The sequence below is a fragment of the Erpetoichthys calabaricus genome, chromosome 10 (assembly GCF_900747795.2).
Source record: "Erpetoichthys calabaricus chromosome 10, fErpCal1.3, whole genome shotgun sequence".
NCBI classification, from domain to species: domain Eukaryota; kingdom Metazoa; phylum Chordata; class Cladistia; order Polypteriformes; family Polypteridae; genus Erpetoichthys; species Erpetoichthys calabaricus.
The window spans coordinates 108,499,376-108,522,080 of NC_041403.2; the positions used below are offsets into that span (position 1 = coordinate 108,499,376).

The 22,705-nt window shown below is 38.2% G+C and overlaps 1 protein-coding gene across 1 annotated transcript in view; it reads right to left on the minus strand.

The window, feature by feature from the left end:
- Positions 1-22,705, minus strand: part of LOC114659307 (cadherin-22-like) — a 785,264-nt gene that overhangs the window by 99,519 nt on the left and 663,040 nt on the right. Inside the window, exon 9 of the mRNA XM_051932845.1 lies at positions 5,149-5,266. Coding sequence (XP_051788805.1) covers positions 5,149-5,266 — 118 coding nt within the window. The remainder of the gene's footprint in view (positions 1-5,148; positions 5,267-22,705) is intronic.

Consider the following 22,705-nt stretch of genomic DNA (forward strand, 5'->3'; position numbering starts at 1 on the left):
GGACTGATTACTGCCATACCTGTTTCAATCAAGAAATCACTTAAATAGGAGCTGCCTGACACAGAGAAGTAGACCAAAAGCACCTCAAAAGCTAGACATCATGCCAAGATCCAAAGAAATTCAGGAACAAATGAGAACAGAAGTAATTGAGATCTATCAGTCTGGTAAAGGTTATAAAGCCATTTCTAAAGCTTTGGGACTCCAGCGAACCACAGTGAGAGCCATTATCCACAAATGGCAAAAACATGGAACAGTGGTGAACCTTCCCAGGAGTGGCCGGCCGACCAAAATTACCCCAAGAGCGCAGAGACGACTCATCCGAGAGGTCACAAAAGACCCCAGGACAACGTCTAAAGAACTGCAGGCCTCACTTGCCTCAATTAAGGTCAGTGTTCATGACTCCACCATAAGAAAGAGACTGGGCAAAAACGGCCTGCATGGCAGATGTCCAAGACGCAAACCACTGTTAAGCAAAAAGAACATTAGGGCTCGTCTCAATTTTGCTAAGAAACATCTCAATGATTGCCAAGACTTTTGGGAAAATACCTTGTGGACTGATGAGACAAAAGTTGAACTTTTTGGAAGGCAAATGTCCCGTTACATCTGGCGTAAAAGGAACACAGCATTTCAGAAAAAGAACATCATACCAACAGTAAAATATGGTGGTGGTAGTGTGATGGTCTGGGGTTGTTTTGCTGCTTCAGGACCTGGAAGGCTTGCTGTGATAGATGGAACCATGAATTCTACTGTCTACCAAAAAATCCTGAAGGAGAATGTCCGGCCATCTGTTCGTCAACTCAAGCTGAAGCGATCTTGGGTGCTGCAACAGGATAATGACCCAAAACACACCAGCAAATCCACCTCTGAATGGCTGAAGAAAAACAAAATGAAGACTTTGGAGTGGCCTAGTCAAAGTCCTGACCTGAATCCAATTGAGATGCTATGGCATGACCTTAAAAAGGCGGTTCATGCTAGAAAACCCTCAAATAAAGCTGAATTACAACAATTTTGCAAAGATGAGTGGGCCAGAATTCCTCCAGAGCGCTGTAATAGACTCATTGCAAGTTATCGCAAACGCTTGATTGCAGTTATTGCTGCTAAGGGTGGCCCAACCAGTTATTAGGTTCAGGGGGGCAATTACTTTTTCACACAGGGCCATGTAGGTTTGGATTTTTTTTTCTCCCTAAATAATAAAAACCACCATTTACAAACTGCATTTTGTGTTTACTTGTGTTATATTTGACTAATGGTTAAATGTGTTTGATGATCAGAAACATTTTGTGTAACAAACATGCAAAAGAATAAGAAATCAGGAAGGGGGCAAATAGTTTTTCACACCACTGTAGATAGATAGATAGATAGATAGATAGATAGATAGATAGATAGATAGATAGATAGATAGATAGATAGATAGATAGATAGATAGATAGATAGATAGATAGATAGATACTTTATTAATCCCAATGGGAAATTCACATTCTTCAGCAGCAGCATACTGATACATTGTTGGGCTGACTGGCCTGTTTTCGTCTAGATCCTTCTAATGTTCTATTCCACCCCTTTCATCTACTACACTTTCAACAATTTGGTTTTCTGCCTGGATGTTTTACGGGCTAATATCCAAATTTAAAAAGGCCCTTTATTGATTTGCCGTGCATGATTAGTGTGTATTGTGTCAGGTATACAGTAATTATTGTATAATTGAAAAATATTCTCATAACGTGATGGGGATTGGTAATGTAATAGTTTGCCTTCCTCTTCATTTCGGGGATTAAACAGTACAATTTAGTGTATTAATTTTCTCCCTTTGTGAAACAAATAAAAACATTCGTTACTTTGTACACCAGTAAATACAAGGTATCGTCAATATACAAACAACCCAATTGTCCTTCATTCACTCAGAATATGGAACCAATGTAGGAAGCACTTCAAGTTAGAGAATATTTTATCTGTAGCACCTTTACATGATAACCACCTTTTTCCAACCTCTCAAACATAAACAGTTTTTAATGTTTGGAAAACATATGGGATTAAATCATTTAGAGATTTGAATATAAATAATGTTTTTGCATACTACGAACAGTTACACCACAAATTTAATCTCCTATCAGCACAATTTTCCCACTATCTCCAAATCAGAAACTTTGCTGAATTAAATCTGCCCAATTTTTTTCACCTCCCACCTATTTCTAATCCAGAAGAAATATTGATCAGTCTGGGGGAACTCAGACAGCATTTCTACAGTATAATATATAAAACATTCTATCTCCATATGTGCAAAACATTTAATTATTCAACTTGAAATCATATCAAGCACATCTGTCTTGTTTAAAATTGTCCAAAATGTTTCCACTGCAAGACCCAACCTACAAACATTGCAATCGAGCTCCAGCCTCACTGGGCCACATGTTTTGGGCATTTACCAAATTAACATCATTCTCGAGAAACATTTTTAAATGCCTATCAGACAGCTTTGATATTACAATCCCTCCTAATCCATTAATAGCTGTGTTTGGTGCTCTCCCAGATGAGCTTAAAGTGGAGAAGAACAAACAAACTATAATTGCCTTTACTTCACTATTGGCACATAGACTTATCTTACTCAACTGGAAAAATCCTAGCCCACCTCTTTTAAGTCAGCGGGTAACTGATGTTATATACTATTTGAAACTGGAAAAAATCAAATTCTCTCTTAGAGGATCTGTTCAAAACATTTTTTTAAACCTGGCAGGATCTAATCAATAGTATTTTAGAATAAGCACTTATATTGGGGAGAAAGACTCCTTTCCCTTTATATCACTGTCAACAGGCTGTTGTCCTTTCCCTCTTTCTCATGGGTGGGGTTTGAATTGAATTTAGTTTTGTTAATTTGACTTGATTGTTTGGAATGTTATATGCTTTTAATAAATTCAAGAATAAGATAAAAAAAAAAAATCACAATTGATATTAAAAAAAAAAAAAAATTGGCACTGAGATTCAAGAAGATGTTCCGGGCCAGAGCAGCAAATAGACAAGCATAGTTGCAATGTGGAACAAGGGATTAAAGACTGTATGTAATGATTTTGACTAGTCTGGCGGGAAGTCATTCCATAAATAGGCTGCTTATAAGCAAATACTTTATTGCTGGCCATGGCTTTTCATTCCAGGGACTACAGGATATCCTCCTTCTTGTGATCGGAGCAGATGGAAGGGATTGCAAGGAATTAAAAGGTCACCAAAACACTAAAGTCCAAAACCAAGCAAAGCTTTATAAGTGAACAACAATATCTTTTCATCAATATGGAATTTTACAGGATGCAGATGTCCTGGTTTTTGTAAGTACTCTACCTGACCCAATCTGAACTAACTAAAGTCTATTAAGGGACACTGAAGTGCAAACAATGAGTAAGGAATTGCAATAATCCAAAATAGAATTAATAAATGCATGGCTACATTTTTTAGCATCATGGAATAATGAGTGGACTTGTTTTTTTTTGGGGGTTTAAGGACCAGAAATCTGGAAAGCTGTTTTGGTGACTATACTCAATTTAAAATATGCTATATAAATAATATTTGATTGATTGATTCACACACTTATTTTCAACGAATTTCTCATGAAGTCAACTATTGTGGATGTGTGAACAACACATGAACATTCCACACAAAGTGAATGCTTCTCTGCTTTTGCACATATTCAGCAACTGAAGTTTGCTTTCACGTGTAAATGAAATGGGAATATGCTCAAGTGTTTGTCCCCTACCAAAAAAAAAATAATAAAGAAATGTAAGCTTTACTGGGTTTATTATACACAAAAGCAATATGATCAGAGGGACTATATCAAGAAGAACTTTTTTTGGAGATTCTTTTCCTTATGAAGTGATGGTATGGTTTCTCAACTTTCCCCACCTTAATGTCTTATCATTAGGCCCTCTGTCTCCAGTTTAATTTCCCCTATGTCTTTACACAACTCATCTCTAAACTCCAAACTCAAAGTCTCTCTGTTCAAAAGGAGCCTGTAAACCTTGTATCTGAGGATATTTCTGTTCCATGCTCCAAATAACTCACTGAATTAAAGCACTTAATGCTGTCCAAAACAGAGTGACCTCAATAATACCAAGAGAGATCTTTCCAGCCACATGCTAAACTGAAGCAGTTTGACAGTATTCTAATCACAATAGGGCCTTCTACTGAAAAAACCCTGATATACGTGGGGCTGTCTTTGCGGACTTTTCTACAGAGGTACCAGGGTAGTTTGCTCTTTTCCTTTCTTGCTGTCCTCTTCATCGCCAACATGGTGCTTCCTGCACTTAGCTCATTTGCCAGCCCAGGATAGAAAGCACACATCGAACGATATTGTGCAAAAACCTCTCCATCTGTGATTTGAGCATAAAATAATGGACAGCCTAGCTGACACAAATGCACACGGCTTATTCCAAAGGGTTTGCTTGTTATTTGTCTTCTTTTACTAACATGACCAATCAATGCAGTTGTAAGAACAGCTCGGGTATGAGACATAATTAAGAATTATTTTCTGATGCCAGTGTATTGTTGGAAGAAAATGCTGCTTGTATATCTCTCACTTTTTTATGCATGAAGAATCAGCCACCTTTTCTTTATGCAGGAATTGGAAGGAGGAGGAGTGAAAGATCATTTATATATTTTAAAGGTCATGAATTGCCCATTCTATTGCATTCAACTCTGTTCAACTGACATTTTGCTCAGTTTTTTTTCAGTTTATCCATTCATTTAATTAATGAATTAATTAATGGCAAGACTTTATAAATTGCGTGTGCATTTGTTCAGAAAAAAAATGAAACTATTTATTTGAACTCTGTTCTTGATGCCAATTACTGTTAATCTTTCAGGCTACTATAATATAAATTTAAGTAGAAAGACGAAACAAGTATCTTGGCTTAACAGTTTACAGGTATATGATAGTCATCCAGATAGCAATCCTGGTGTTTATTATTATTCTATTTATTAATCATTATAGTTGAAAGTAAAGTGACAAGGCAATGGGTGGTATTTTCCAATAGTAAAAGGCCATTTTTATTTTGTGCTTACATCATGTTATAATTTATTCACTTTTTTCCTGTTTTGACAACACCGAATTTCACAAAGCCTGGTACAATTTATTTAACAGTCCATTACAGAGAAAACATTTCCTACCCTTGACATCCCAGAGAGTGAAGTGGCGGTTGTTAGCAGCCTCAGGAGCGATAGTGAAGTAGAAGTGATGTCCAGTCTGTGGTTCATCCCTGTCCACCACACTTATTGTGTGAATTAACTGTAAAAAAAAACAAACACTTCAATTTATGATAGAAATTGGTCAACACTTATCGTACAGGTAAACCTTTATTTACACCAAATAGTAATTCAACCAATAACACCGTATGTGAACTTTCTTTAATGTTTAGAGCTTACAGAAAAAAAATTAAGTTTTTATATTGCAAAACACAGATGTTCTGTTTTATTCTAGCAGGTATTTAAGTGTACAACTGGTAAAGAAATTAGAGCAGCAACTCCAATTGCTCTATTTTATACAGCACCATAGCTTGTATGGAGGAGAAGTTAATGGCACAGACATGGCCACTACAAAATACAATGATGCAGCAGACACTTGTTAGGTGATTTGATGCCTATTAAATATATAAAGATTTTAAATCTACTTTCCCGTGGTTTAGTAAAGCATGATTTAGCCAGTGTAATAGAACGGATTGGCTCCAGCAGCCACAGCATCCTTTAAGCCGGACCCACTGATAAAATAACAACGATAAGCCAGGCAAATGAGGACACAAACAAGCAAGAGTGAGGTGCAAAATGTAACCTCCAGGGTTGTAAAAGTTAACTATTCAGGGGTTCACACCCCAAAGTGCAAAGGTGTAGTGTGCAGTCAAATATACAAATATTCCATAAAATCAGTGCTCATCATAGGTTAAAACTAGAAATAAACAGTCTATTAAAAACAACCATAACACCAGGCGACTTTTTTTTTATGTCATTCCTGTCATCTCAGCACATCCTTCTCCTTTGTCTCCCATGCTCTCCCCATTGGGTTTTCCCCATTGGGGTTTCCATTACATGCTCTTGGTGTCTACCTGATCTCTGGAAGGCTTCTCCATCACCCCTGCTCATCTAGGCTGTTTAGTGGTAGATGATCCACTTGTTGGAGCGCCATTCCCTTTGTTCCCCCCCCAGGGGATACTGACCACTCTGTCCCCCACTGCAGACCATTTTTCTTTTCCCCATCTATCTATCTATCTATCTATCTATCTATCTATCTATCTATCTATCTATCTATCTATCTATCTATCTATCTATCTATCTATCTATCTATCTATCTATCTATCTATCCTTAGCATGTAGCCAAAATAATTCCAATAGTTGCACAAGCACTCCTCTTATATTCTTTTAGTAACTAACAGTATGGGAACTTGAACAAACAAGTTGTTCCATAAGCACCCACCAATTCACAATATAATTCTGGCCTCCACTTGTCAGTTCTGTAAGCAAGTGATAAAATATATCTTTTTTAATAAACAAGGCATAAAAAATCTCACATTAAGTCTATCTGGACTGCTTTTTAACCAGATCGGTTAAAGCCACAGGCAAAGATGCCTAAAGCAAGCAAGACAGCATGAGCTGTCAACACAAAGTACATTTTGCCAGTGCTGAGTGAAAGTCCATTTTTTAAAGAAAAGATATTCACTTCTGATAGTAGAGGAAAATGCATTTACTTTTTCAAGTTGCTAAATATTATTTTGTTATTTGTTACTTTGAAGTACCTGAACTTGGAAGGAAAAAAGAGCAAAGCTGTTTGCATCAAATATTTGAAAGAAAAGCAGGCAAATACTTCTTTGGGCATTTAGAACAAAACATGTATTGGGGGGGGGGGGGGGGGGGGGGGGGGGGGGGGCAGGGTGGTGAAGTGGTTGGCAGGGCTCTTCACAGATCCAGCATCCTGAGTTTGAATCTCACACCCTGTGGTTGCTTGTAGTGCAACCCCAATTCCAAAAAAGGCTGTGAAAGTATAAAAAATAGTAATAAAGATAAAAAGGAGCAATTTGTATTTTCTGTTCTCCCTATACAATATTAAAACCCCTACAACAACACATTTTTTGATATTTTACTTGTGAATTTAATTGTTGTTTTGAAAATACACATTCATGTCAAATCTGAAGACTGTAGCCAGGGACGCCGTGTGCGGTGATATGATCACTTTGAGTGGCACTTTGTTCAGGGAAGTATATTTCATGTAACCCATTTTTTGCTAACATTACAAAATAACAATACAAAAAAAAAAGATAAGTGTGAGCCTTAAGAATTACACATCCTCAAGCAAACTAGAAAAAGTGGCAATGGTAAAAATGACTTGGAAAATCCATACCAGCTGCGTTTTTCTCTACAGCCCACTGCAGTTAAAAATGTCTCAGTTCCACTTTGCAAGTGATTCTGAGCTGATATGTCCATGTATTGATATCTATCCTGAATCTGGAAAATTAATAAAAATTAATAAATTAGACAGATGCGATCTAATTAACAAACACAAATGCCAGCTACATGATGGCTTCAAATTCTTTATTGTGAGGGACGTTTGCCAATTTCCCAAAGATGCTTTGAATACAATCATCTCTGTTGAATCTGTCTGCAAGACTTTCTCAGAAAAAAAAATGCATTTGAGGAGTAACATAGCAGAAAAAAAATGTGGCAATTGGGTTGTATTGGCAGGCTTTCTTTCTTTTTTCTTTTATTTTCTTTTGCATTTCACATTTCTGGGCGGCATGGTGGTGCAGTGGTAGCGCTGCTGCCTTGCAGTTAGGAGACCCGGGTTCGCTGCCTGGGTCTTCTCTGCGTGGAGTTTGCATGTTCTCCCCGTGTCTGCGTGGGTTTCCTCCAGGAGCTCCAGTTTCCTCCCACAGTCCAAAGACATACCGGTTAGGTGGATTGGCGATTCTAAATTGGCCCTAGTGTGTGGGTGTGTTTGTGTGTGTCCTGCGGTGGGTTGGCACCCTGCCCGGGATGGTTCCTGCCCTGTGTTGGCTGGGATTGGCTCCAGCAGACCCCCGTGACCCTGTGTTCGGATTCAGCGGGTTGGAAAATGGATGGATGGATTTCACATTTCTGTGGAAAGATTGAGTCTATTTCACATGTTTAGGTCTAGATTCAGGCTCCTTACAGCTGATTCAAACACCTTTTGTCTCCCCCATCCCAGACAACGGCGCTTACATTAACTTGTGACTTTAACCTGTGGATGTGTGTGTGTGTGTGTGTGTATGTCTGAATGCCTTGTAATTAATAGGTGTCCCATCAAGGGCTGGATTATGCCTTGCCTGCCTAAATCAGGAACTTGCTCCTCTCATCCCTATACTAGGTAAGGTTGGCTCAGAAAATGGATGGATGAATGGCCTTTAGATTAATTGACATTAAAGCATTGCTCTCCTGAGCAAATAGATCAAATCTCTCAACTAAACCAATCGACCACTGAACAATAGCACATAATGACTTTCTGTTCTCATTATGTTCTTGTCAATAGTTGGCTCGGGTTACTTCTAAATGTGTCACATAGCTAAGGTACTTTATCGAAAAACAGATAAGTTCACCAAACATCAGACAACATGTTAAATGCATCAAACATGACAGACAGATCTGGATGAGATGACATCAAGAATCAGCAGCTTGCTATGCTGTTGCATGCCTGCCTCCTTTGTCATGAAAAAATGAAAATGATTGTGGCATACTGTGTATTCCATGGGTTATTCTTACATTGTGATGTATCGAAATCAATTACATACTCTTGAATAATGACAAAAATTTCAAAAGGAGGCAAAGTAGGGCCATTTGAGGAAGTTGCTATGTTTTTATAAATAGATGAGCTAGCCACGTCCTTGGGGGAGCACAATCAGAGGATCTAAAGTAGAGTGTCAGAAAGTGGGCTCACAATAAGGCTCATACGACCTTGAATGCATGTATTTTAATAATTAATGAGCTTTAACAAATAGCATTCAAATTAATCTAGCAGCTCACTGTTTGAGCCACAACAGGTACTTCTGTGCCAGAAAGCTTTGTGCATCCTCACGACATGGGCAACATTACAATGTGAGGAGGAAGTTTGAGAAGGTTAGGAAAAACAAAAAATGGCATTATCCAGAAAATCAGGCTGTCTAGATTTTCTTTTTCATTGAATTTTCACATATTCATGTTTAACATATGGCAGAAATATATATTATAGAAAACTGGGCTTCACAGACTAAAGAGTGAAATATGATTGGAGGTGTGTCCTAACAGGAAGTGAAGTTTTAGGAATGAAAGATGGCCACGTTGACATACCTTGAGATTTTAAAATATAGCATAAAAGTGTGAGCATTATAAGCAAGGCTTTCTCCATATTAATGTAGTGTAACAAGGACACTAATTTTACGTCTGTCTCCATAATTTAATATATCATTTTTTTGTTTTTTGTCAAGGGTGCACAATGATTAGCAATGCTATTAACTCATAGCTCAATCCCCGTTGAATTGGGGTTTGCACATACTCTCCATGTTCAGGTGGGCTCTCCTTGCATACTCTGTTTTTCCATCCTCATTCTAAAGCCAATTCTTCATTTTCCTCAGTGGGCTGGCAAATCTTTTGAGGGATGATTCGGATTTAGAGTTCAGTGCTGCTGAGATATGCTCCAAACTCCAGGACCCTGAACTAGATTACAAAGGTTAGCTGACTTTCACTCTGCTTATCCTAATGAGTGGCAAACTGTTTTTTAGAATTATTTCCATATGCTCTATGCTCTACTAATCAATGTAATGTCAGCTTTGAATTTAATCATTTTTAGGGTGAGATAACATTTGATTTTTCTGAGATATGGTCATTTGCCTACACTTTCCAAATGTTTACTTTATAAGGCTGGCAATTACTACCGGTTGCCAAATAGTATACATGTTTTTTTTTTCTGCTGTGCTCCATCACTCAAAAGCATTTGGTTATTGTGTGTCTTCTTATGAGAAGGACGTAGGAGTCATGGTGGACTCATCACTATCTACAGCTAATCAGCGGACAGAAGCACTCAAGAAATCTAATAGGAGGTTAAGTTATATAGGACAAGGTGAGGAATACAAGTCAAAGAAGGCTATGCTTAACCTATGTAACACACCAGTGAGGCCTGACCTAGAATACTGTGTTCAGCGTTGGTCTCCTTATTAAAAAAAGATTATCACCTCAAGGCTAGCTCAGAGATGAGTGACTAGGCTGATCCAGGAACTAAGAGGAATAATCTACGAGGAGATGATGAACAAGCTGAAACTTCCGAGATTAAGAGGTGACATGAGTGAAGTGTTTAAAATTATAAAAGGAATTAGTGCAGAAATTCCCAGTTGTTATTTTGAAATAAATACTGCAACAAGATCCCTGGGATATGGTTGGAAATTTGTAATTTTTTTCAGAAATGTTAAAACGATTTATATTCATGTAAAGAACAATGGGCATATGGAATGAATAAATTACTGAATAGTGTGGCGGAGCATAGAATTTTAGGAACCATAACATCTTGAACTGATGACATTTTGGACAATCTCGGTGAATGGATGAACAAGCTTACTGGGCTGAATGGTCTGCTCTCTTCATAATTTTTCCACTGTTCTAATGTGTTTAATGTTACGACAAATAAACGGTCAAGATTAGATCTGAGAAATGTAAAACAGATACATAACATCAAACAAAGCCAAAAATTCAAAAGACATACAGAAAATATTACAGTTGTATTTATATAAATGTGTACATTCAGACAGGCGGAGTGGTGGCTCTGAGGCTAAGGATTTGCATTGGCAATCGGAAGGTTGTTGGTTCGAATCTCGTAAAATTCCAAAAGTGATTCTACTCCGTTGGGCCCTTGAGCAAGGCTCTTAACCTGCAATTGCTCCGTCCTGGGTATGACGTTAATCTGCATCCATCCCTGCATGTAGGCCCTCCAACCTGCAGGAAAAAACCTGGGGGTTGGTGGCAGGATCCTCTAGCCACCATAAAAAACCTCACACTGTTTCACTCCATCTGAACTAGTGTGGTTCTGAGGTGTCAACCGTAGCATGGCTGCACTCGGGTCCTAATCTGGGATCCTGAGTTAGTCTGTCATGTGGTGGGTGTGACAATACACTGTATCAGCGTGTGCTCCGAACCTCTCTCTGTAAATTCAGGAATCTTTTTGTGTATATATATTTATATATCAAGGAAAAATTTTTACTACTTGCTTATGAGTGCTGGATTCCTTTTTCCTTTTTTTAATGTACTTCCTATCTTTGCATTTAATTCCTACAATGTTTAAACTATCAATTTAAACAATGACATTATGTCTTCCATTGTTCCCAATTACACCTGGTCTTGTTTGCCTAATTATTGACTTTCTTATTTATACAAACATTACTTGAATGCTTCTAAAATAGTTCATTGCTTTAAAAACCAATCATTTGTCATTTCTATAGTTTCCATTCTGTTTTTCTTTTCTTTGTGCTATGAAGATGACAGTTTCCAATTACTTTGCCTTTACAATAAACCTGAAGGACATCTGTTTGAATATGGTAGAATATTTTTATGAATTTAAAAAATGTTATATTTAAAAAATCAGAAAACACTAACGTCCACATTAAGGTATCTTGGAAGGGAGATTACCAAATGTCCAAAAGATTATAAAGATTAATAAAGTACAATAAAAGACCACATTAAAAATAAAAAATAACTTAATAAAATTAGAGAAGATAACTAATTTTTTTTTTTGGTACAAAAATATTGATGGGGCCATGCAGAGCTACAGTATGTGAGAGAGACTGACAGAACAGGCAGAGCTATATTGAGGGTGTGTATGTGTGACAGAGGGAGAGAAAAAGAGAGATAATCAAGCATTTACAGTCAGCCCAATAATGGCATTAAAAAAACAAACAGAAAAAACAAGCTATGTACATATTACCATATAAGACAACCAATCACAAAAATCAACCAATGGGTTATTAAAAAGGGCTCTAGCATTCAAGCACCAAAGAAGAACTAAATGGTTCTTGAGCAAAGGTACACAAAAAACAATGGGTCCATGTTCCTGTAAAAGCAACCCCAAAAATAAGCTAGTAGTGCCCGGGACAATTTCACATACTCCAAACAGAAATATTCTAAATAAGAAATTACATGTCATGGAAAGTTGTAAAAACTTAATTATGATGACTACATTGTTCGCTGTAACCAATTTAAAAATAATTTAAACTATTATATGCAGACAATTAAGGTTCAAAAACTAATCTTTTAAATGAATCACAGCACTCAAACTCAAAAATATAACTTGAAAAATTCTTCACCTCAGAAACTACACCTCAAAATTCTAATGAGACCTAGAATCCAAAATTAGACTTCAAATGCAAAAAAATACCAGTGGACTGAAATACATAAAGCAGGATTACCAGCCTATACAGTAAAGGGAGACCAAAGCCTATAAATTCAAAAGAAACACAACAGGGGGAAGTGGAAAACCCCTGGCTCAAAATAACAGCGTGAAGAGACACAAATTCTTTTCTTGAGGAATTACTGTGAGCAAAAGAGTGACCAGAAGATAAAAAACCATGCATGCTGGAATAGTGCGGAAAGGAGCAGGTAAGTCAGAAATCGAAAGTAAGTATGGAGACCTGGAGCTGGTGACTTCTTGAAAAACAGCTAACTAGATTCCATAAAGCTAGCAAGGGTATCCAGCAAGTGATATCAAGAGTAGTGAGCGCTACTCTAATTGTAACACCACTTTCCAGAGAGGTCTAAAATACAATAAAAATGGTCACAAGACCTTACTTGGGACATCACATAAATGTTTAAAATAACAACTTAAAAAATCAAGTTCCTTGATGAAAAAATAAAATAAAGCAAGAATATGTATTTAAAAAGATGATCATTTTTCAAACAAAGCCTTGAAAAGATGTTTTAATTTTATTAAGTAAAATTTAAAATGGGGTCCAAATTACAAAAATGCCCAATGCATTTCAAGAATTCGAAAGTATATCAAATGATGTACAAAAAGAGAACACAAAAGCAGGTCTTGCGATGCAAATATAAACAAGAATTAGGTTCACAATCCACAAAGCAAATTCCTTGAAACAAAAGTAAATTGTAAAAAGCCAGGAAATCCAAAATAATTCAGAATAAATAAACCTGAAACAGAGGGAACATGAAAGGAAACAAAACTCACTAATGCCACAGCCCAGTACTGAGGCAAACATCTGAAACATTTACAATCAAATTATAATATAATATAATATAATATAATATAATATAATATAATATAATATAATATAATATAATATTAGAAGGATCAAATTGCAACATAAAGTAATAATTATGAACATTAAAATAAATCTAAACTGAGACCATACAAGTGAATAGGGACAGTGATAAGATTTGTATAAAATAATAAAAACACTAAAAAGTACAATTACAACAGTCGCTATGAAAAGCAGAAACGTTTTACCCTGAAGTCCCATCATAAAGAGTTTTGCAGCTCAATGTCTTCAATAAACGGTAAATATTATGACATTGGTAGGATGATGAACAAAGGAAAGTGTGATTGGGATATAGACCATTATTTGTGTTCTTTGTAATATATTACCTGTAAAAGTACATTTTTTATGACAGTCCCCATATATATAAAGTTTTCAACAGAGTGTTCATAATAAAATAACTTACTCTTTTCTTAGATATACATTTGCAGTCAACTGATTCACAGTTGCTTATCTGTGTTTTCCTCAAATCAAATCTCAAATCAGTGTACAGACATCAGAGGGAAACAGTTTTGTCACTTTGTCCATAGTCACAAACAACCTCATGAAATGTCACTGAAATCTACTAAATGTACCCCAGCAAACAACCCTTACTCAGATGTACTGAACTATAGCGACAAGACTAGTAGTGACGCTCCATTAACTGAACGTCTTGGTGAAAACATTCTCATCACTCACCATGCCAAGATTTTCTGGAAAGAACTCTAGATGTGACTGCAAAAAGTTTATTTTCAATGACAGGTTTATTTTGTATGCAGGAGACTTATTGCTACCGAGAAAGATTTTACAAAGCCACTTGAATGCCTCCCAAGCTTCTAGCTTGGCTGCTGAGAGAGATTATTTAAAACCATCATCCTGAAAAATGGACTTGATCCATGGATCTATAAATATCCCTTCCTTCATTTCTGCAGTGCTTATGTTTGAAAATTTCTCCACAAGGTACTGAAAACCCAGTGAGCTTGCTTTACCCATGGCCTTTACGAGGTTCTTCATCAAGCCTAGCTTGATATGGAGAGGTGTCAGAAATACTGTATTTTATGAGGATCAACCAGAGACAGAAACCTGACACTGCTTGTTACTGGCTCATAGGTATCTCTTGGCTTCCAGACATGTTGCCAGACATGCTTGACATAATGTTCCACCGTAGATTGGCTATCCCACAGGCACTGGAAAGAGTGATATTTGGTGAATCCTCCTTGCATTCCCATTGACATGCCAATGACCTTTAGATCACCACAGATGTTCCATTGATGTGTTTTATACTGGTTTGCTTAAATCAGTATCTTCATGTTGTCATTGGACTCCTTTATATGAACAGAGTGGGTTATCGGTGTACTTGGTTTGGAATTGCCATTATGCAGTAGGACTGCCTTCAACTTCCATTGATGTCGTGTGTGGACACTGAAGTCGAAAACAACGGGATACAAAAACACCAATTTAAAACAAAAAACAATTTCTTTATTCTTGGTGAATTAAAGAGACTGCAGCCCCAGATTCAGAGAGACTGGAGTCCCCACAAGCTCAGTGCCACTGGCTGGTCAGAACAGACAGTTCCTTAAAAGAGAAAATCCCTTTCTTTATATTACCTAGCTTATTCATTAGCCAAAGAAAAAAAATCATGAGAGTTCATTTTGAGGTCATACATAGATTGCTGTAAGTTACGGTTACATCCTGATTTATTACATACAGGAGGGCACAGAGTTTATTACCAACTTAAAGAGTCATCAGGGCACTCACATTCCTAAAAATATGTCTTTATCAGCATACAGTACACACACAAGACCAGTTTAAAGCAGTTTCTATAGTTCAGTACTTTAGTTACAAAGAAATTACATTCTTATAGGTTTAATATCTTCATTAGATTTTGTCTGATTAAATTAATAAATCCTTATTTATTACTCCATAAGTGACATGTTTCTTATAGTTTTAAGCAAGGATTCAGAAACTATCACATTGATTTATAATATCACAGGGTGTTCTGTTAGTATCAAGAAGTCAGCATTTTCTCATAAAAGAATGCAAACCAGTCTCATATTCTGTGCACAAGCTTAATTCTTTTTCTACCTAAATGAAGAACAAATCATATAGAAATAATAAATCATATAGCTCTCTGCAGTATGATTAATACAAAATACAGTCCTTGGTATTTGTGAGTTAAATACTTATAATCATTTCAGTTAATAATGTTTTTCTTCCTCATGTGACAATAGTACAGTGAGACATCAGCAGTGAAAAATGTTGTCAAATTATGATTTTGTTTTCTGTAGTGAGCTACAGTAACACCCTTTGTAAGCAAGTGCTTCTGCTTAAGTCTTGAAGCAAAGGTTCTGCTTTGTCTTGGGATAGATTTGATCATTCAGCTCTGCTTGTGTAAAAGTTTCTGGTTCTTCATCGGCCACATAATCAGGATCAGCTGATTCTGGATTGTAACCAGCTTGCAAGTCCATCATGTGGCGGTACAGGAACAGGTTATGAATCATCAAGAGGAGCAGACCTAATTGCAGAATCCAAGATGGAATATACATTTTTTGGCTTAGTTTTAGCTGATAATCCACTTGTGTTCACAAGTCAAAAGTAGCAATCGCTGAGATGGTCTCACGGTTTCATCCACACAATTGGGGTTGCAAATAGCATTACTGCCTTTCGCAGATTTAGCCAGTCACACAGTCCATTGGAACAACTTGTACAGATGGCATGTGGAGCCTAAGATTTATCCTGTTCACCAAGTGGATGGCCATAGTACAATTTGTATAATCTTATTAAGATCTGTGGTAGTTGGGTGACGTTGTGCTTTCATTGTGAATGAGCCACACACATAACAGAAACTGTTTGGATGATTAATACAATTTCTAGGCATAATAACAACTGAACTCAACTGCAATTAATGCCGTCTGTAGCATAAAAACACAGACAACTGTTGTTAAATCTTGTAATACGCTTAAGCTAATTATAACAAATATTATGCAATATATAATTAGCTTCATCACAAAAACTAGAATTGCTAGCGAAAAACTAAACACAGGTTTGAAATCAGCATGAAGAACAATATAAAACCCACATAAAATTATCCATCCATCCATCCATCCATCCATCCTCTTCCGCTTATCTGAGATCGGGTCGCGGGGGCAGCAGCTTGAGCAGAGATACCCAGACTTCCCTCTCCCCAGCCACTTCTTCTAGCTCTTCCGTGGGAATCTTGAGGTGTTCCCAGGCCAGCTGAGAGACATAGTCCCTCCAGGGTGTCCTGGGTATTCCCCGGTGCCTCCTCCCGGTTAGACGTGCCCGGAACACCTCACCAGGGAGGCGTCCTGGAGGCATCCTAATCAGATGCTCGAGCCACCTCATCTGACTCCTCTCGATGCAGAGGAGCAGTGGCTCTACTATGAGCCCCTCCCGGATGACTGAGCTTCTCACCCTATCTTTAAGGGAAAGCCCAGACACCCTGCGGAGGAAAGTGATTTCAGCCGCTTGTATTCGCAATCTCGTTCTTTCGGTCAGTACCCATAGCTCATGACCATATGTGTGGGTAGGAACGTAGATCGACTGGTAAATTGAGAGCTTTGCTTTTCGGCTCAGCTCCTTTTTCACCACAGCAGACCGATGCAGAGCCCGCATCACTGCGGATGCCACACCAATCCGCCTGTCGATCTCCCACTCCATTCTTCCCTCACTCGTGAACAAGACCAACATAAAATTATCTCTGATGAAAATGACCTGTTGACCTGTTTTATCTGTCGAGCTCTGGAGTTGCACAGCCTCCAGACTTTTGAATGCATAATCTGAGCCACAGTTAAAACTTTATTTAATCATTTAGGAAACATGTCCAATGTCTGACTCTAATTTGTCATGCTTCTTATCATCTGGAGTACAAGCGGTTAAGAACGCTATTGTCAGAGAACTGACCTGAATTAAATATGGTGAGCAGTTTACCCTTTTGTAGTACTCTGTGATTGCTTTGGTGCAGCACATGAAATGGTCAAAGTGGTGTGAGGTCTCTAAAACAAAAAGCAAGATGGACTCCCTACAAACCTCCTTAGAATATGTTCACTCCCAGGCTTCGGCCTACACCGGGCCAAATGTTCTATGGCTTCAAAATTTCAAAAATACATATTTAAAGTCCCGTATATAATCAAAATGCTCTCACAAAGAAGAGGATTACCATAAACCCAATTTGGATGGAGATGAGTGACAGAAAACAATCTTTACAAAAATACGAAGATATAACAAAATGCTCAAAGAACAAAAAGGGGGCAAAGGGAGTTGCAAGCAAGGCAATCTTATTAACAGAAAATGAATAATTACACAAATAATAAATGATAAATAAACTAACAGAACAATATTATAAAAAATAATAGGAAAAAAATTAACACTAATGAAAAGTGAACAAAGGAGAAAAAAATAAGCAGTTTAAACAAAAAACATTGCAGGAAGCCTGGCTTGACCATAATAATGATGATGTCCACACAGTGGCCAAAACATATCAATACGCTGGTGCAGGCAAGGAATAGTTAAAAGTAAAGTTTAAAAAGAGAAGGCTTATCTTAATCAAAGGTTACAGTAAATAGTTTTTTATGATAGGTGGGCTGAAAATACATTTCCTGGAACACCAAGGACCGGTAAATGGAACCCCTTCCAAATCAAAGCAGGAAAAAAATTAGGAAATGTCTCTTGTTCTTTCAGATAAAAAGTACTTGTAAAGAAAATAATAATAATTCCATCCTAAGAACCTTTATCCCTAATTTCTACTGAGGTGCTGTTTATATAATTCCATAAAGAGAAAGAAGGGCTGGCTAATCTACAGCTCTAATGCATTAAGAAGCACAGATTGCAGAACACACTTTATCATTTACTAACTGGCCACATCAAAAGTCCAATTTCCAGCAAGTGATTTGTCTTAATTTAGTTTTGAGGCTAGCTCCGTAGCCTAGACAGACAGGAATTTAGTTTCAATAAGCTTATACAGCAGGTAATCCAAAGTGTCCTAATGCAATTAAAGCCGAGGATGGGCTAAGCCTTGAGTATGAAATTTGATTAACATGAAAGTCTCTGTTCACTGCGACATAAAGAGAACTGAAAGTCGGTGGATTACAAAGATGAACCAGAAGGGAAGGAGGTGGGAACATATGGGGGGGGGGGGGGGGGGGGGGGGGGGGGGGGGGGGTTGGGGGGGATGTGTGTATGGAAATGCAAAGCTTTGCTGAAGGTCTCTTCTTGACTTCACAGGTTTTATGTTTTATTATCTTAAGGGCAACATGACTCTTTCTCTCTCTCTCTCACTCTCTCTCTCATTTTGCCTATTAACATGTTAGTCCAACATATTCATTAAAAAGAAAAAAAAGAAAACAAAAGTCTCTGATTTATTAGTTATCCAGTTTCATATAAACACAGAAATAAAAGGCCTTAATAAATTGTAAAAAGAATATACATAATTGGATTATGTATGAGGAGGTATGAATGAGTGTGCTTGTCAGTGGTGCCTTGCTCCTGATCCTCCTGATGATTTATGATATTAACCGTTTATATCTGTCTGTCAAAAAGAAATATAAGCAATTGTAAGTGGTCTTGGATATAGGCATCAGGCAAGTAATAAGCAATAATAATTTTTCTGTTATATGTCTTAATAAAGAATACAAATATCAATGCAACGATCTATTTTATGAACCCACTTTGTCCGTTACAGGGTAATGGGGGGGGTTTATATATCATTACGCCCTGTGATAGTGTGGTGAGCCTTCCGGAATTGGTTCAAGCTATATGCAGAATGCTACTAGGATAGGCAAAGATTCTCACAACCTTAAAATTCAGTTGTGTGGTTTGTGTACTCCAACGTCTGGGTATCTTGTAGTGTTGAAGTCATATTATAGGTGGGTGGTGGTTCTGTGGCTATGGATCTATGCTGGTGTCTGAAAGGTTGCCGGTTCAAATTCTGTTACTGCCAGAAGGGGTTCTACTCCATTGGACCCTTGACCAAGGCCTTTAACCTGAAAATTGTTCCAGGGGCACTGAACTGTAGAATGGCTGACACTGAACTATGACTCCAAAGGCCATGTATATCAAAATAAAAAAATAGTAGAAATACAGTGTTCAGTTTAGCGTGCAGTGTGTACAAAGCGCAGAGTCCAAATACCAACAAAGACAATAGTCTGTGATGCAAGACAACAACTTCTTAACCAACTGATAGAATTTTAGCTTTCTGCAGCTTCTGACAAAGCTTATGTTTCCGGCTTGACTTCTTCTGCCTCAAGTCCTCCTTAGCTAATTTCATGTTACTTCTATGAAAAAATAAAGACTTTATAGATCTCAGTCCTCTATCTGATCCCATAAGATACTCCAGCTGTATTAATTCTGAAATAATTCCAGTTGTAATAAATTTATGACGCTTGAAATTCAATAACAGATCAGAGTAGCACTGTGGTCCATGCATTATAATGGTCATTACTATCTACATTGATGCCATACAGTACATACGTGTACATTTATCAGTATTGTCTATCTTCTATTTAATAAATGGGGTTGCGGGAAGCCATTAGAATCCTGGCCAAAACACCAGTTCAACAGAGAGAAGAAACTCTCACAAATACCCATGTGAGACTAATTTAAAATGGACAACTACCCTAACATGTTTCTTTGTGATGATGGATCAAACTAGAATAGTAGGAGAAAAGGCAAGAGTGTGCAAACTTCACAAAGAAAGTGGCAGGTTCAGAAACTGCCTGGAGCTTTCAGGCTGCAGCATTTACCACTGTGGCACTCCCACTATACGGAATTTTCTTTCCATTTCACTTTGATACCAACTGCCAAAAGCAGCTGGTAGACATTCTATTCATGTAATCACAAGTCCTGCTTAATCCAAGGTAATGAAATGGTGGTGGCTATTCCCATTGGCAAAATATTGAAAACAGTCCTGTTTATGGAATTACTCCCTCTTTACTGGATTTTAAGGCATAACATCCATCCATCCATCCAATTTTCCAACCCGCTGAATCCGAACACAGGGTCACGGGGGTCTGCTGGAGCCAATCCCAGCCAACACAGGGCACAAGGCAGGGAACCAATCCTGGGCAGGGTGCCAACCCACTTAAGGCATAACATTTCTGGTTAAATTTCATTACTGACTCATTGACCCTGGACAATTCATGCAAATTGTCTATGTTGTAAAAATGTCATTTTTGTACTACTGATATTCATGTAAAGCACTTTGAATAAAATATATAACTTGATGGTTGAGGTGGCTTGTCAGACAAGTGGTTTGTGTCACTGCCTTATAGATTAGTCATTTGGGGTTTGAATCCTTCATTAACTCTATATGGACTTTGCAGTCAGTTAAAGAGTGAGGGAGGGTGTGATTCTGCTCCTGCAGGCCATGGCTCTGGTCTTGGGTTCATGTCTTACCTTATCTACCTCTGTCACCTCAGGGAGGGCAACTGGGGATGGGCGTCACCCTTAGCAATACTTTGCCAATTACAGTTTTCCTTTAGGTACTCCAGTTAGCAATTACAGATCCTTAAAGATGGGCATGTTAAATTAGCTGGCAAATTGAATTTTGATTCTGTGTGCAGTGGACAATATGACTGACTGGTACCCAATACAGAGCTGGTTCCTGCCTTGTGCCTGATGCCCCCACCTTCACAATTCTGAAATAGGATAAGCAGGTATTGGAATGAGCATACTGCATATGAGGTGTGATCAAAAAATTCAGTGAATGTTTTAAAAAAGAAACGTTTATTGCAGTAAAAGATTTACAACTACTAGTCACCCTCAAAATACTCTCCTCCACTTCGAATGCACTTATCCCAACGCTCCTGCCACTTTGCAAAGCAGTTCTGGAAGTTTTCTTTCGAGAATGTCTTTAGTTTGGCTGTCATGGCTGCCTGGATGTCCTCAATGGATTGAAATTGTTTGCCTTTCATGGTCATTTTCAATTTAAGGAACAGCCAGAAGTCACACTGTGCCAGATCCGGTAAATAAGGTGGATGCAGACACAGCGTAATGTTTTTATTCAACAGAAATTGTCATATTAGAAGGGATGTGTAACAAGGAGCATTGTCATGACGAAGAATGAAACCGTTTCAACATTTTCCTCGGTTATTGATGTTGAAGGATGGCCTGATCTTTTCTTGTCTTCAGCCGAGTCAGATTCATCCATTTTCCAACCCGCTGAGTCCAAACACAGGTTCACGGGGGTCTGCTGGAGCCAATCCCAGCTAACAAAGGGCACAAGGCAGGAACCAATCCCGGGCAGGGTGCCAACCCACCGCAGGACACACACAAACAATTTAGAATCGCCAATCCACCTAACCTGCATGTCTTTGGACTGTGGAAGGAAACGGAGCGCCCGGAGGAAACCCACACAGACACAGGGAGAACATGCAAACTCCACGCAGGGAGGACCCAGGAAGCGAACCCAGGTCCCCAGGTCTCCCAACTGCGAGGCAGCAGCGCTACCCACTGCGCCACCGTGCCGCCCCAGATCCATTACGAAATGGATCAAACCACTTGTAAACAGTTTTAGTTGTCGGTGCAGTGCCACTATAAACCGATTTTAACATCTGATGGGTTTCCTGAGCTTTTTACAATTTGAAACAAAATTTCATGTTAATGCGTTACTCGATATCCATTATTAACAACAAACTCACAAACTACTGACAGTATCAAACAAGTTGAACGTTGTCACAAACTAGGCTCTATGATGGACATGTCAGAACCTGCATTGAATTGTTTTGTGTTGCTCTTGGATGGTGCTCTGCATCAACATTCACTGTACTTTTTGATCACACCTCGTATATTGGGTAATGAATTGAGTAGTGCTGCCATCTCACACTTCTAGAGGCTAGTGATGAAATCAAAGATTGGCCCAGTTGATATCTTTATAGAGTTTATATATTTACTGTATGCATTTATTGTACCTGAGCCTCTATGGGTTGTTTTCCAAGTAATACATTTCTCCCATAGATGTTTACTGTAGACTAAATAGCAACACTATACTGCTTCTAGGACAGGAGGGTGTGTTCCAGCTACAGAGGGATCACACTCCTCAGCCTCCCTGGAAAAGTCTATTCGGGGGTCCTGGAGAGGAGGGTCCGTCGGATAGTCGAGCCTCGGATTCAGAAGGAACAGTGTGGTTTTCATCCTGTCGCGGAACAGTGGACCAGCTCTACGCCCTTAGCAGAGTCCTGGAGGGTGCATGGGAGTTCACCCAACAAGTCTACATGTGTTTTGTGGACTTAGAAAAGGCGTTCGACCGTGTTGTCATTATGGGGTGTTGTGTGTAGAATTCTGAGGAAAAAAATGAATTTAATCCATTTTGGAATAAGGCTGTAACATAACAAAATGTGGAAAAAGTGATGCGCTGTGAATACTTTCCGGATGCACTGTATATATATATACTAGACATTAAGCCCGTTACAGTAACGGGCGCTAGAACAGTAGTCCATAAA